The following is a 15366-nucleotide window of genomic DNA, read 5'->3' on the forward strand; positions in this document are numbered from 1 at the left end:
CTTTATGACCTCATTTAACCTTAACCATCTCCTTAAAGACCCTATCTCCAAATAGAGTCACATTATGGGTTACAGCTTCAAAATATGAAAGAGGGAGGCACAATTCAGACCATAACACTCAGTAAATATTAAATAAATTGTATCAGTAGTTTAAAGACTTCCCACAAAGAAAACACCAGACACAGATGATATCGTACCAAATATTCAAGGAGCAGATTATCAGGATCATGTTCAAAGACTTTCCAAAGAGAAAGAAAGTAAAAACATCCCAAAGTGCATTTTTGAGGTTATTATGACCTAATATCAAAACCAGCTAAGGAGAGAACAAAAATACAAATTATAAGTCAGCCTCACTCATGATTATAGGTAAAAAAAAGAAAAAATTCTAAGCTAATAGTAAATGCAATACAGCAGTGTTTTCAAAAGTTATCACGTGGAGAAATAAAAGGCTTCCCAGACAAATGAAAGCTGAGGGAGTTCACCACCACTACACTTGCCTTACAAGAAATGTTGAAAGGAACCCTCCTATCTAAAACAAAAAAGGGAAAGGTTTACAAACTTTTGAGCAAGGTGACAAACAGACAGACACAAACAGAAAATTGCAACTCTATAACAGAATTTGTTAGTAACACTTAATTATAAAATAAAAGATAAAGGGAAAGGAAGCATCAGAAATAATCACTTCAATTTGGTCATTAAATCACAACACAAAGAAGAATAATTTGTGACAACAAAAGCATAGAAGAGGAAGAGGTAAAAGACAGAACCCACATAGGCTAATAGAGACAAGAGTCTATCAGAAAAGGGACGATCTCATCTATGAGATCTTTTATACAAACCTCATTGTAACCACAAAGCAAAAATATCAGAGCAGAGTCACAAATCATAACTAAGGAGAAAACTAAGAAAACCACCAAATGGAAATCATAGAATCACAAGGAAAAAGAAACAATGAAAATGTAGAACAACCAGAAAACACAAGATAAAATAGCAGTATTAAGCCCTCATATATCAATAATCACTCTAAACGTAAATAGATTGAATTCTCCATTCAAAAGACACAGAGTGGCTGGATGGATTGAAAAACAAGACCCAACAATATGCTGCCTTCAGGAAACATGTCTCAGCTCTAAAGACAAACCTAGGTTCAGAGTGAAGGAATGGAAGATGATACTCCAAGCAAATGGCAACCAAAAGAAAGCAGGTGTAGCTACACTTATGTCAGACATAACAGACTTCAAGGAAAAAGAGATAACAAGAGACAAATATGGACATTATGTGATGATAAAACAGGACATTCTGCCAAGAAGACATAGCACTTATTAATATATATGCACCTAACATAGGAACACCAAAGTATATAAAGCAAGAAATTGACAGAAACACAAAAACACTAGGAGACTTTAACATCCCACTTACATCAATGGATAGATCATCCACACAGAAAGTCAACAATGCAACATTGGCCTTAAATGAAACATTAGACCAGATGGCCTTAATAGATATATACCCAAAAACAGCAGAATACACATTCTTCTCGAGTGCAGATGGAATATTCTCAAAGATAGACCATATGCTGGGAAACAAAGCAAGCCTCAATAAATTTAAGAAAAGTGAAATCATATCAAGCATCTTTTCTGACCACAATGGTGTGAAACTAGAAATCAACTACAAGAAAAAAGCTGAGAAAGTCACAAATATGTGGAGACTAACTGAATAACTATTAGATCAATGAAGAAATCAAAGAAGAAATAAAAAAATACCTAAAGACAAATGCAAATGAAAACATAACATACCAAAACTTATGGGATGCAGCAAAAGTGGTACTAAGAGGTAAATTTATAGCAATACAGGCCTACTTCAAGAAACAAGAAAAATCTCAAATAAAACAATCTTACACTATACCTAAAAGAATTAGAAAGAGGAGAACAAGGTCCAAAGTCAGTGGAAGAAAAGAAATAATAAAAATCAGAGCAGAAATAAATGAAATAGAGACTAAAAAACAATAAAAAGGATCAAGAAACTAAGACCTAGTTCTTTGAAAACATAAGTGAAACTGATAAACCCTTAGCCAGACTCACTAAGAGAAAGAGAGAAGACTCAAATAAATAAAATCAGAAATGAAAAAGGAGAAATTACAATGGACACCATGGAATATGAAGGATTATAAGAGAATAGTATGAAAAGCTACAGGCCAAAAAAATTAGATAACCTAGAAGAAATGGATAAATTCTTAGACTCATACAACCTCCTAAAACTAAATCAAGAAGAAATACAGAATCTGAATAAACCAATCACAAGTAAAGAGATTAAAACGGTATCAGAAACCTCCCAAAAAACAAAAGGCCAGGACCTGACAGCTTCCCCAGTGAATTCTGCCAAACATTCAAAGAAGATTTAATACCTATTCTTCCCAAACTCTTCTGAAAAGCTGAAGAAGATGGGATGCTTCCTAACTATTTTAAAAGGCCAACACTGCCCTGATACCAAAACAAGACAAGGACAACACAAAAAAGGAAAATTACCGGCCAGTATCACTGATGAACATAGATGCAAAATTCTAAACAAAATATTAGTAAATCAAATAAAATACATAAGAAGGATCATACACCACAATCAAGTGGGATTTATTCCAGGGATGAAGGGATGGTTCAACATTTGCAAAACAATCAATGCGATACACCACATTAACAAAATAAAGAATAAAAATCACAAGGTCATCCAAATAGATGCAGAGAAGGCCTCTGACAAGATCCAATGTACATTTATGATAAAAACTCTCAATAAAATGGGTATAGAAGGTGTAGGGGAGGAAGACATTTCCTCTACCCTCTCTGGGTCCTTCTGGTCAGACGAAAAATTAAATTCACATGAGACAGAATAACAGGAGAAAATTAAACAAAGTTTTATAACATGTAAACATGGGAGAGACACAGAAAAACTGAGTAACTCACCAAAATGGCAGAAGCTCTCACCTTAAATACCATCCTTAGCTAAAGACAAAGGAGGATGTTGGGGGTCAGGGGAGTCAGTTATGGGAAATTACCAGCAAAGTACAGTAAACAAGAGAAAGGTTATTATGCAGATTTAAGTCCTTGCCTTCTGCATTGATAAGAGTTTCTAGAGACAAGGTCATATCCCCCTTCTTCCTGGTACAGAGAGGGAGACACCTTTGCAGATGAAGATTTCCTTTACAAATGTAAATGTCTCTTAACAAAGGGTAACTTCTACTTCTCAGAGTTTCTCTCATGTCTGCTGTTTTTCAAAAGTAACCAGCACAAAATAATCCTCATGCGAAAGAGAGGAATCTTGGGGTGGCTAATTCCAGTCCCCAACAAAGGAAAGTACCTCAACAAAATATAGGTCATATATGACAAACCCACAGCCAACATCATATTCAATGGTGAAAAACTGAAAGCTATTACTCTGAGAACAGGAACAAGACAAGGACACCCACTCTTGGCACTCTCATTCAACACAGTACTGGAAGTTTTAGCCAGAGCAATTAGGCAAGAAAAAGAAATAAAAGGAATCCAAATTAGAAAGGAAGAAGTAAAACTGTCAGTATTTGCAGATGACATGATTCTATATTTAGAAAACCCTAAAGAATCCACCAAAAGACTATTACAAATAAGTAATGAATATAGTAAAGTTGCAGGGTACAACATTAACATACAAAAATCAGTTGTAATTTATACACTAATAATGAAATAGCAGAAAGAGAGATCAAGAATACAATCCCATTTACAATCACAAGAAAAAGAATATCTAGAAATAAATTTAACCAAGGAGGTGAAAGCCCTGTACATTGAAAACTATAAGACACTGTTGAAAGAAATTGAAAAAGACATAAAGAAGCAGAAAGATATTCCGTGCTCATGGATTGGAAGAATTAACTTAGTTAAAATGTCCATATTACCTAAAGCAACCTACAGATTCAATACAATCCCAAGCAGAAACCCAATGAGATTCTTCCCAGAAATAGAACAAAGAATCCTAAAATTTATATGGAACAACAAAACCCCAAATAGCCAAAGCAATCCTGAGAAAAAAGAACAAAGCTTGAGGTATCATATTCCCAGATTTCAAAATATACTACAAAGCTATGGTACTCAAAATAGCATGGTACTGGCACAAAAACAGATACACAGGTCAAGGGAACAGAATTGAGATCCCAGACATAAACCCTCATATCCATGGACAGCTAATCTTGGACAAAGGAGCCAAAAACATACAATGGAGAAAGGGAAGTCTCTTCAATAAATGGTGTTGGGAAAACTGGACAGCCACATGCAAAAGAACGAAAGTAGAGCATTATCTTGCACCATACACAAAAATTAACTCAAAATAGACTAAAGACTTGAATGTAAGACCCAAAACAATAAAACTCCTAGAAGAAAACATAGGCAGTATGCTCTTTGACATCAGTCTTAGCAGTATCTTTTTGAATATCATGTTTTACCAGGCAAAGGAAACAAAAGAAAAAAAATAAACAAATGAGACCACATCAGGCTAAAAAGCTTCTGAACGGCAAAGGAAACCATCAACAAAATGAAAAGACAACCCAGAAACTGGTAGAAAATATTTGCAAATCTGTCGAATAAGGGATTTATTTCCAAAATGTATAAAGAACTCAAACAACTCAACAACAAAAAACAACTCAATCAAAAAATGGGCAGAGGATATGCACAGACATTTTTCCACAGAAGATATACAGGTGGCCAACAGGCACACGAAAAGATGTTCAACATCACTAATTATTCAAAAACTGCAAATCAAAACCACAATGAGATATGACCTCACATCCAACAGAATGGCTTTAATTAACAAGACAAGAAATAACAAGTGTTGGAGAGAATGTGGAGAAAAGGGAACTCTCATCCAGTGCTGGTGGGAACATAAACTGGTGCAGCCACTATGGAAAAGAGTAAGGAGATTTCTCAAAAAATTGAAAATAGAAATACCATTCTATGATCCAGCTATTCCACTACTGGGTATTTATCCAAAGAACATGAAATCAACAATACAAAGAGATTTATGCATCCCCATATTCATCACAGCATTATTCACAATAGCCAAGACTTGGAAGCAACCAACGTGCCCATCAACTAATGAATAAAGAAGATGTGGTACATATATATATATTTACAGTGGAATAGTCCTTGGCGATAAAACAAGATAAAATCATGCTGTAGGGGAGGAAGACAAATCCTATACCCCCTGGGTCATGCTGGCTAGGCTCCGAATTGAATTGACATGAGACAGAACAACAGGAGAAAATCAAACAAAGCTTTATAACATGTATGCGTGGGAGACACTCAGGAAAGCTGAACAACTCGCCAAAATGGCCAAGCTGCCAGCTTAAACACCATCTTCAGCTAAAAATAAAGGAGGATGTTGGGAGTAGTGGTTTGGGACTTCAAAGGGGAGGAAGGCAATTCACATGGAAATGGAAAAGCAAATGTTTGGTAAACAAAACTTTGATAAGAGCCGGCTTAGAAGGGATCCTCCCAGTCTACCAGATACCCAGAGTTATCTATGGTGATGGCCTGTCCTGCAGACAGGCCTTTTATCTTAAATTCTTTTAGGCAGTTAGGGGGAAGGCCAAAGTTTCCTTCAGTCTTTTGTTCTATAAAGGCAAAGAGACACATTTTGAGGTGGCCCATTTTGATCCCCCACGATGCCATTTCTGACAACACAGATGGATCCCAAGGGTATTATACCAAGCGAAATAAGTCAGACAGAGAAAGACAATACCATATGATTTCACTGATAAGTGAATATAAACAAACAAACACATAGATAAGGAGAACAGATTGGTGGCTACCAGAGGGAAGAGTGAAAGGGGTAAAGGGGCACATATGTTGGTGATAGATAAAAATTAGACTGTTGGTGTTGAACATGATGCAGTCATACAGAAGCTGACATAATAACGTACACCTGAAATTTACACAGTTATAAGTCAATATGACCTCAATAATACATGCATCACAAAATATGCAGAAAAAGAATTTAGATAAAATTCAACACTCATTCGCGATTTGTAGCAAACCAAGAATAGTATGGAAATACCCTAATCTGAGAAAGGATCTCTACCAAAAGACTTCAATAAATATCATTCTTAATGGTGATACGTTAGGCGTATTCTCTCTAAAACTAAGAATCACATCACAGGTGCCGGCCCAGTGGCGGAGTGGTTAAGTTAACCATGCACTGTGCTTCGCCGCCCAGGGTTTCGCTGGTTCGGCTCCTGGGCGCAGCAGACAGGCACCACTCATCAGGCCATGGTGAGGCGGCGTCCCACATGGCACAACTAGAAGGACCCACAACTAGAATGTCCAACTATGTACTGGGAGGCTTTGGGGAGAAAAAAAAATCATAGTTTCTAGTCAACATGTCGTTGGAGAACTAGTCAGCACAATGTCTTATGTGTTTTGTTTTTCTTAGAAACCCAAACGATCCTACAGATAAATTTTTAGAATAAGAGAGTTGAGCAAGTTGGGAGAATATATTAACAAAAACATTTCTTCATGACAGGAATAAACAGTTTAAAAACTTTGCTTTAAAACATCACTTTCAATAACAGCAAAAATATAGGGTATTGAGGGAAGGCGCTTGACAAAAGAGGGAGAGATCTTCATAGAGAAATTTATACAAACGGCACTGACAAAGATTTAAATAAGTGGAGACGTTGGCACGTTCACTGACAGGAAGAGGCCAGATGGCAGATATCAGATCACTGTAAATGTATCTACATATTTAATGTCAGTGTCAAATCAAATATTGAGAGGGTTTTAGGGGCGAGGATGTGCTGCTTCTAGAATTTTCACGAAAGAGCTAAGGGGTTTTCCATGGAGCAGACAAGCCAGCCCCACTGGCTCTCTGAATTTCTGGACACAGAACCTGCGGGCAGAGGACAACGGTTCTTGTTTTGTGTCCCTAATTTGGGGGGTTCGTTTCACAGCAGAGGAGAACGGAAATGTCCCTCATTCACAAAGGACTCGGGCACCCTCGCACGACCTCCTTCCCCTTCTAGATCCTTCCACCCCTTGAGTGACTGCAGTATGCACAGGAATGAACTTCCCACACACAAGACTGCCCGCTCCCTGACCTCCTCTCCCACGGTGCTGGCCTCAGCTCAGCCCTCAGCGCCCCCCGTCAGTTTACAGAAAGGCGGGGTTTCTGGGGGACACCAACGGCCACCTGTGAGGGTTTCGGATAAGGGACCAACGGAGGCCCGTCTACCCCGCCAGAGATCCCATGACCGCCGCCTGGGGTTGTCAACAGGCAGCACTCTGAGCAGAGCTGCAGGTCACAAAGTCACCATGCCAACCTTGCTGTCCATCACGACGACCAGACACTCCGCCTCCGCGGATGTCGTGGGGCCTCGGCCCAGACCCGCTTAGCCTCCTCCGCGCGCAGGCGGGACCAGGTGGAGGCCGCGCACGCGTCTTGGGGACAGGGCGGAGGGGTTGAGCCCTGAGCACAGGTGGAGGCAGTGGGCGCAGAGGCCTGAGGTGGTCTGGAGTGGCCCTGAGGTGGCCAGGAGTGGCCGGGGTCCGTGTGGCGCAGGGGCAGCCAAAGCCATGGGGGCCAGCGGCCCTGGGGTGCTGGGCCCCGCGCTCTTCCTGCTGCTGCTGCCGCCGCTGAGCGCAAACAGCTTCCTACTCAGCCTCCAACGCTCGCGAGACTGGCGCGGCCTCGGGCTGCCCTGGGGAAGCCCCCGGCGCCCGCGCCGCCTGGGCCCGGACCAGGAGAGGTTCCACCACATCCGGGGCCCGACCCCCTTGCCCCAGGAGCGACGGGCTGGAGAAAAGCCGAAATCCTGCCAGAGCACGGTTGACCTCTACTTCATCTTGGACATGTGAGCGGCCCTCCTGCCCTCGCCAGCGCCGAGGGGCAGTGCTGTCCCTGGGGTTAGTGGGGCAGGACGCGGCCAAAGGGATGCCAGCTGTGGTGAGGGGAGAGGCAGGATGGTCAGGATGGGACCCAACTAGCAGAGCCCTGTGGCCTCCTTGTCCTGAGGCAGAGGAATGACCCAGGCGTTTGTCCCCGGGGCTGTGTCATTTGGGAAGGAAGAGCGGCCAGCCGAGGGTTTCTGGATGGCTCCCTGGCCCTCCATCCCCAGGCCTGAATCTGGGAGCGCCTGCCCGTAACAGCCGAGGGGCCATGGCGTGGAGCCGCCTTCTCAGCACGGGTCCCGGCTCCCGAGGGCCGCGGTTGGGTTTGGGTTTGCTTGGTTTGTCTGGTGTTTCCCCCAGATGACGTGTGTGTTTTCCTGCCCAGAGAGACCCCCGTGTGGTGTGTTGGGCATCGTCACAGCGTCGCTGCTCAGAGGGTCCTTGGCTTTTTGATTCCCTTGTTATTTCCTACGTGTGTATTCTATTACAGATATTTTCTTTATGGTTACGTGGGCATTAATAAGTTAACGTTCTCATTTTGTTCGTATGTCATTTTCCTGATTTCCTTTATTTCTTTCTTTTAAAAAAAATTTTTTTATTGAAATGTATTTGACATACAACATTGTGTAAAATTAAGGTGTGCGACATCTTGGTTTGTACAACATACATTTATATGTTGTAATATGATTGCTTTTGTGCTGATAGGTAGCACCTCTATGATGTTATATACTTATCATTTCTTTTTTGTGGCAAATTTGTGTATCAGAGTTGATGATTATAATACAATGTTGTTGTCCGTATTCACTAAACTCTGCATTAGATCTCCAGGATTTATTTGTCTACTAGTAGCAAGTTTGTACCCTTAAACAACATTTCTCTTATTCTCCCATCCACTAGACCCTGGTAACCACCATTTTACTCTGTGTTTTTACGAGCTTGGCTTTTGTAGATTTTACACATAAGTGATATCATACAGTATTCGTCTTTCTTTTTTCTGGCTTATTAAAATGTCCTTAAGGTCCATCAGTGTTGTTGCAAGTGGCAGGATGGCCTTCTTTCTCATGGCTCAGTTATATTCCATTATGTATAGATGGATAGATAGATAGATAGATAGATAGATAGATAGATAGATTATATTCCATTATGTATAGATAGATAGATAGCAAGTGGCAGGATGGCCTTCTTTCTCATGGCTCAGTTATATTCCATTATGTATAGATAGATAGATAGATAGATTATATTCCATTATGTATAGATAGATAGATAGATAGACAGACAGATAGATATACCACATCTTTTTTATGCATTCATCCTTTGACGGACCCTGACGTTGTTTCCATATCTTGGCTATTGTCAATAATCCTGCAATAAACATAGGAGTGCATATGTGTCTTCCATATCCTGTTTTCATTTCCTTTAGGTATACTCCCAGAAGTGGGATTACTGGATTATATGTTCTATTTTTAATTTTCTCAGGAACTTCCATATTGTTTCCCATAGTGGCTAAATCAATTTACTTTCCCACCTTTCCCACAACAGTGTACAGAGGTTCCCTTTTCTCCACATCCTTGCCAACATTTGTTATCTCTTGTCTTCTTGATGCTAGCCATTCTAACAGGTGTGAGGTGATGTCTCATTGTGGTTTTGATTTGCGTTTCCCTGATGATTAATGATGTTGAGCATCTTTTTATGTATCTGTTGGCCGTTTGGATGTCTTCTTTGAAAAAATGTCTGTTTAGTTTCTCTGCCCATTTTTTAATTGGATCATTTGTTTTTTGATATTGAATTGTATGTATCCTTTACATATTTTGGATATTAACCCCTCGCCTGATATATGGTTTACAATATTTTCTCCCATTCTGTAGGTCGCCTTTTCATTTTGTTGATTGTTGCTTTTGCTGTGCAGAAGCTTTTAAGTTTGATGTAGTCCCACTTATTGATTTTTGCCTTTGTGGTTTGTGCTTTTGGTGTCATATCCAAAACATCATTGACAAGACCAACTTTAAGGTGCTTTCTCCCTACATTTTCTTCTAGGAGTTTTATGATATCAGGTCTTAAGTTTAAGTCTTTGATCCATTTGAAATTAATTTTTGTGAGTGGTGTAAGATAGAGGTCCATTTTCATTTTTCTCCATGTATTTATCCAATTTTTCCAACATCATTTGTTGAAGAGACTATCCTTTCCACGTTGGGTGTTCTTGGCTCCCTTGTCGAATATTAGTTGGCCGTATATGTGGGAGTTTACTTCTGGGCTCTCTGTTCTGTTCCATTGGTCTATGTGTCAGCTTTTATGCCAGTATCATACTGTTTTAATTACTATAGCTTTGTAGTATAGTTTGAAATCAGGAAGCATGATGCTTCCGGTTTTGTTCTTCTGTCTCAGGATTTCTTTGGTTATTTGAAATCTTTTGTGATTTCATTTAAATCTTAGGTTTATTTTTTCTTTTTCTCTAAATGCCATTGGAATTTTGATAGGAATTGCATTGAATCTGTAGATGGCTTTGAGTAATATGGATATTTTAACAATATTAACTCTCCCAGTCTATGAACATGGGATGTCTTTTCATTCGCTTGTGTCTTGTAGTTTTTGTTGCACAGATGTTTCACTTCCTTGGTTAAATTTATTCCTAGGTGTTTTACCGTTTTTGATACGTTTGAAATGGGATAGTTTTCTTTATTTCTCTTTTAGATGTTTCATTATTAGTGTACAAAAATGCAACTGATTTCTGTGTGTTGATTTTATATTCTGAGACTTTACTGAATTTGTTGATTAGTTCCAAAGGTTTTTGGTTGAGTCTGGGATTTTCTGTGTGCAAAATCATGTCATCTGCAAATAACGACAATTTTACTTCTTCCTTTCTGCTTTGGATGCCTTTTATTTCTTTGTCTTACCTAATTGCTCTAGCTAGGACCTCCAGTACTATGTTCAATAAGAGTGGTAGGAGTGGATATCCTTGTCTTGTACCTCATCTTAGGGGAAAGCTTTCAGTTTTTCACTGTTGAGTATAATATTAACTGTGGGTTTATCATATATGGCCTTAATTATGTTGAGCTATGTTTCTTCTGTACCCAGTCTGTTTGGGGTTTTTATCATAAAAGTCACATTTTGCCATATGCTTTTTCTGCATCTACTGGGTTAATCACGTGATTTTTATCTTTAATTCTGTTAATGTAGTGTATCCCATTTATTCATCGGCATATATTGAACCATCCTCACATCCCAGGGATAAATCTCACTTGGTCACGGTGTATAATTCTTTTATGTTCTTAAATTCAGTTTGCTAATATTTTGTTGAGAATTTTTGTATCTATATAAGACACTGGGCTGTAGCTTTCTTTTCTTGTAGTGTCGTTATCTGGTTTTGGTATCAGGGTAATGCTGGCATCCTGGAATGAGTTTCCAAGTGTTCCCTCTTCTTCAGTTTTTTGGAGGAGTTTAACAAGGATTGACATTAATTCTTCTTTAAATATTTGGTGAATTTGTCAATGAAGCTGTATGGTCCTGGGGTATTCTGCATTGGGAGGTTTTTGGTTAGTGATTCAATCTCTTTACTCATTATTGGTTTGTTCAGATTTTCTATGGTTGTAGTTGTTGATTACTTCTAAAAGTTTTCCAGTGGATTCTTTGGGGTTTTCTATATATAAGATCATGTCGTCTGCAAACAGCGAGAGTTTCACTTCTTCCCTCCCTATTTGGATTCCTTTTATTCCTTTTTCTTGCCTAATTGCTCTAGCCAAAACTTCCAGCACTATGTTAAATAAGAGTGATGATAGAGGGCATCCTTGTCTCGTTCCTGTTTTCAGGGGGATGGTGCTCAGTTTTTGCCCATTGAGTATGATGTTGGCTGTGGGTTTGTCATATATGGCCTTTATTATGTTGAGGAAGTTCCCTTTTATCCCCATTTTGTTCAGAGTTTTTATCATAAATGGCTGTTGAATCTTGTCAAATGCTTTCTCTGCATCTATCGAGATGATCATGTGGTTTTTATTCCTCAGTTTGTTGATGTGGTGTATCATGTTGATTGATTTGCAGATGTTGAACCGTTCCTGTGTCCCTGGTATGAATCCCACTTGATCATGATGTATGATCCTTTTGATGAATTGCTGAATTCAAGTTGCCAAGATTTTGTTGAGAATTTTTGCGTCTATGTTCATCATAGTTCTTTTTCGTGGCCTGTAGTTCTTTTTTGTGGTGTCCTTGTCAGGTTTTGGTATCAGCATGATGTTGGCCTCGTAGAATGTGTTAGGAAGTATTCCATCCTCCCTAACTTTTTAGAATAGCTTGAAAAGGATAGATATTAAATCCTCTCTGAAAGTTCGGTAGAATTCCCCAGGAAAGCCATCTGGTCCTGGGGTTTTATTCTTTGGGATGCTTTTGATTGCTGTTTCAATCTCTTTCCTTGTGATTGGTCTGTTCAAATTGTCTGCATCTTCTTGATTAAGCTTTGGGAGATTGTAGGAGTCCAAGAATTTATCCAGTTCCTCTAGGTTATCCATTATGTTGGCATATAGTTTTTTGTAGTATTCTCTTATAATCCGTTGTATTTCTGCAGAGTCTGTTGTTATTTCTCCTCTTTCATTTCTGATTTTGTTTATTTGAGCTTTCTCTCTTTTTCTCTTTGTAAGTCTGGCTAAGGGTTTGTCAATTTTATTCATCTTCTCAAAGAACCAGCTCTTTGTTAAATTGATCCTTTCTACTGCCTTTTTAGTTTCAATGGCATTTATTTCTGCTCTGATTTTTATTATTTCTCTCCTTCTGCTGACTTTGGGCTTTGTTTGTTCTTCTTTCTCTAATTCAGTTAGGTGTAGTTTAAGATTGCTTAATTGGGATTTTTCTTGTTTGTTAAGATGTGCCTGTATTGCAACGAATTTTCCTCTTAATACAGCTTTTGCTGTATCCCATTTGAGTTGGTATGGCATGTTATCATTTTCATTTGTCTCCAGGTATTTTTTTATTTCTTCTTTAATTTCTTCACTGACCCATTGCTTGTTCAATAGCATATTGTTTAGTCTCCACATCCTTGTGCCTTTCTCAGCTTTTTCCTTGTAATTAATTTCTAGCTTTATAGCATTATGATTGGAGAAGATGCTTGTTATTGTTTCAATTTTTTATAATTTTTAGAGGCTTGCCTTGTTTCCCAACATATGGTCTATCCTTGAGAATGTTCCATGTGCACTTGAGAAGAATGTGTTTTCTGCTATTTTTGGATGGAGTGTTCTATGTATGTCTATTAAGTCCAACTGTTTTAGCTTTTAATTTATCTCCACTGTTTCTTTGTTGATTTTCTGTCTGGGTGATCTGTCCATTGATGTGAGTGGGGTGTTGAGGTCCCCTACTATTATTGTGTTATTCTTGATATCTTCTTTTAGGTTTGTTAATACTTGCTGTATGAACTTTGGTGCTCCTGCATTGGGTGCATAGATATTTATAAGCGTTATTTCTTCTTGGTGAAATGTCCCTTTGATCATTATATATTAGCCCTCTGTGTCTCTCTTTACCTGCCTTATCTTGAAGTCTGTTTTGTCAGATATAAGTATTGCAACACCTGCTTTCTTTTGTTTGCTATTAGCCTGGAGTATTGTCTTCCACCCCTTCACTCTGAGCCTGTGTTTGTCCTTGGAGCTGAGCTGTGTTTCCTGGAGGCAACAAATTGTTGGATCTTGTTCTTTAATCCATTTTGCCACTCTGAGTCTTTTTATTGGAGAATTCAATCCATTTACATTGAGGGTGAGTATTGATGCACAAGGGCTTAATGCTGTCATTCTGTTGCTCGTTTTCCGGTTTTTCTGTGTTTCCTTTGTTTCTCGTCCTGTGTGTTTTAGCCTACCCATTGACTTCTGCAATTTCTTATGCTGGGTTTCTTAGATTTTTCCTCATTTATGTTTTGAGTCTCTGTTCTGTTTTTTAGTTCAGTGGCTACCCTGAAGTTCGTATTCAGAATCTCGTGTATAACATAGTCTATTGTCTGATGGTCTCTTACTTCCTTAGCCTACACTGATTCAGTCCCTTTCCTCCTCCCCTCCTAAATTATTATTTTCATCTCTTATTCCAACTTGTGTTGTGAGTTTGTGGTTAGAGTGATAAGATTGTCTTTGCTTTGGTGATTTCCTTCCCTTTATCCTAATGCTATAGTTGAATATTTGCTATCCTATTCATATTCTATCTGTCTCCCTACTCTGTGTTTCGTGACCCCTTACGCCCTTTTTTTCTTTTTTCAGGTATGAGAGCCTTCTTGAGGATTTCTTGTAGTTGAGGTCTTGTGGCTACGAAATCCCTTAGCTTTTGTTTGTCTGGAAAAGATTTAATTTCTCCCTCATATCTGAAGGATATTTTTGCTGAGTAGAGTATTCTTGGATGAAGATTTTTATCCTTTAAAGTTTTGAATATGTCATTCCAATCTCTCCTAGCTTGTAAGGTTTCTGTAGAGAAATCTGCTGAAAGTCTGATAGGGGCTCCTTTGTAGGTTATTTTCTTCTGCCTTGCTGCCCTGAGTATTCTTTCTTTGTCATTCATTTTTGCTATTATATACCTTGCAGTAGGTCTTTTTACATTGACAAATCTAGGAGATCTGAAAGCTTCCTACACACACATTTTTCTCTTAATCCCTAGATTTGGGAAGTTCTCGTCTGTTATTTCGTTGAGCACACTTTCTGCTCCATTTTTCTTTTCCACGCCCTCAGGAATTCCGATGATTCTTAAGTTGCATTTTCTCATTGAGTCAGCTATTTCTCAGAGGTTTTCTTCAGTTTTTTTAATTCTTAGTTCTCTTTCGTCCTCTGTCTGGAGCCATTCAGCCTGTCTATCTTCAATTATGCTAATTTTCTCCTCTATGGTGTCTACATGGGCATTCAGGGAATCCGTATCCTGTTTTGTGTGATCCATTGTATTTTTCATTTCTAGTATTTCTGATTGATTCTTCTTTGTAGTTTCAATCTCTTTTGTGAAGTAACTCCAGAACTCATTGACTTGTTTCTCTATATTTCCCTTTACCTCATTGAGTATTTTGATGATAGCTGTTTTGATTTTGAACTCATCTTCACTTAGTTTACTTATTTCCAAGTCCTCAGGACATACTTCTGTGTTTTTATTGTTTTCCTTTTGGTCTGGAGCTTTTATAAATTGCTGGATGGTAGAGGAGCAGTTTTTGCGCATAATGCTGTTATTCGGTTGCAATTACAGCCTGTCACCACTAGATGGGGGTCGAGAGCCGTGTGTTCTGAGCCCTCCTCCTTCAGCTGCAATGGTAGCACACAGTGTGGTTGGGGGAGGAGGGACACTTTCTCTTGCGCACCAACCTGGATTCGGATCAGCTCTCGCTCTCTGGTCTCCTGGGACCCTGGGCCAATGGGGTCCCCCACACGAAAGCTTTCCCATTCTGGGGTTTCCACTGGACAGGCAGTGGGAGTCCTGGACGATCCTGCAGATGCGTGACCCCTCCCCCGTTCCTTCCCTCTCCCGCAGCAGT

The 15366-nt window shown here is 39.2% G+C and overlaps 1 protein-coding gene across 1 annotated transcript in view; it reads left to right on the forward strand.

Moving 5' to 3' along the window:
- Positions 1-6500: 6500 nt before the first annotated feature.
- ANTXRL (ANTXR like) overlaps positions 6501-15366 on the forward strand; it is a 47072-nt gene continuing 38206 nt past the window's right edge. Inside the window, exon 1 of the mRNA XM_005602734.4 lies at positions 6501-7864. Within this exon, the coding sequence (XP_005602791.2) occupies positions 7587-7864 (278 nt within the window). The 5' untranslated portion in view covers positions 6501-7586. The remainder of the gene's footprint in view (positions 7865-15366) is intronic.

This window comes from Equus caballus, chromosome 1 (genome assembly GCF_041296265.1).
Source record: "Equus caballus isolate H_3958 breed thoroughbred chromosome 1, TB-T2T, whole genome shotgun sequence".
Lineage (NCBI taxonomy): Eukaryota > Metazoa > Chordata > Mammalia > Perissodactyla > Equidae > Equus > Equus caballus.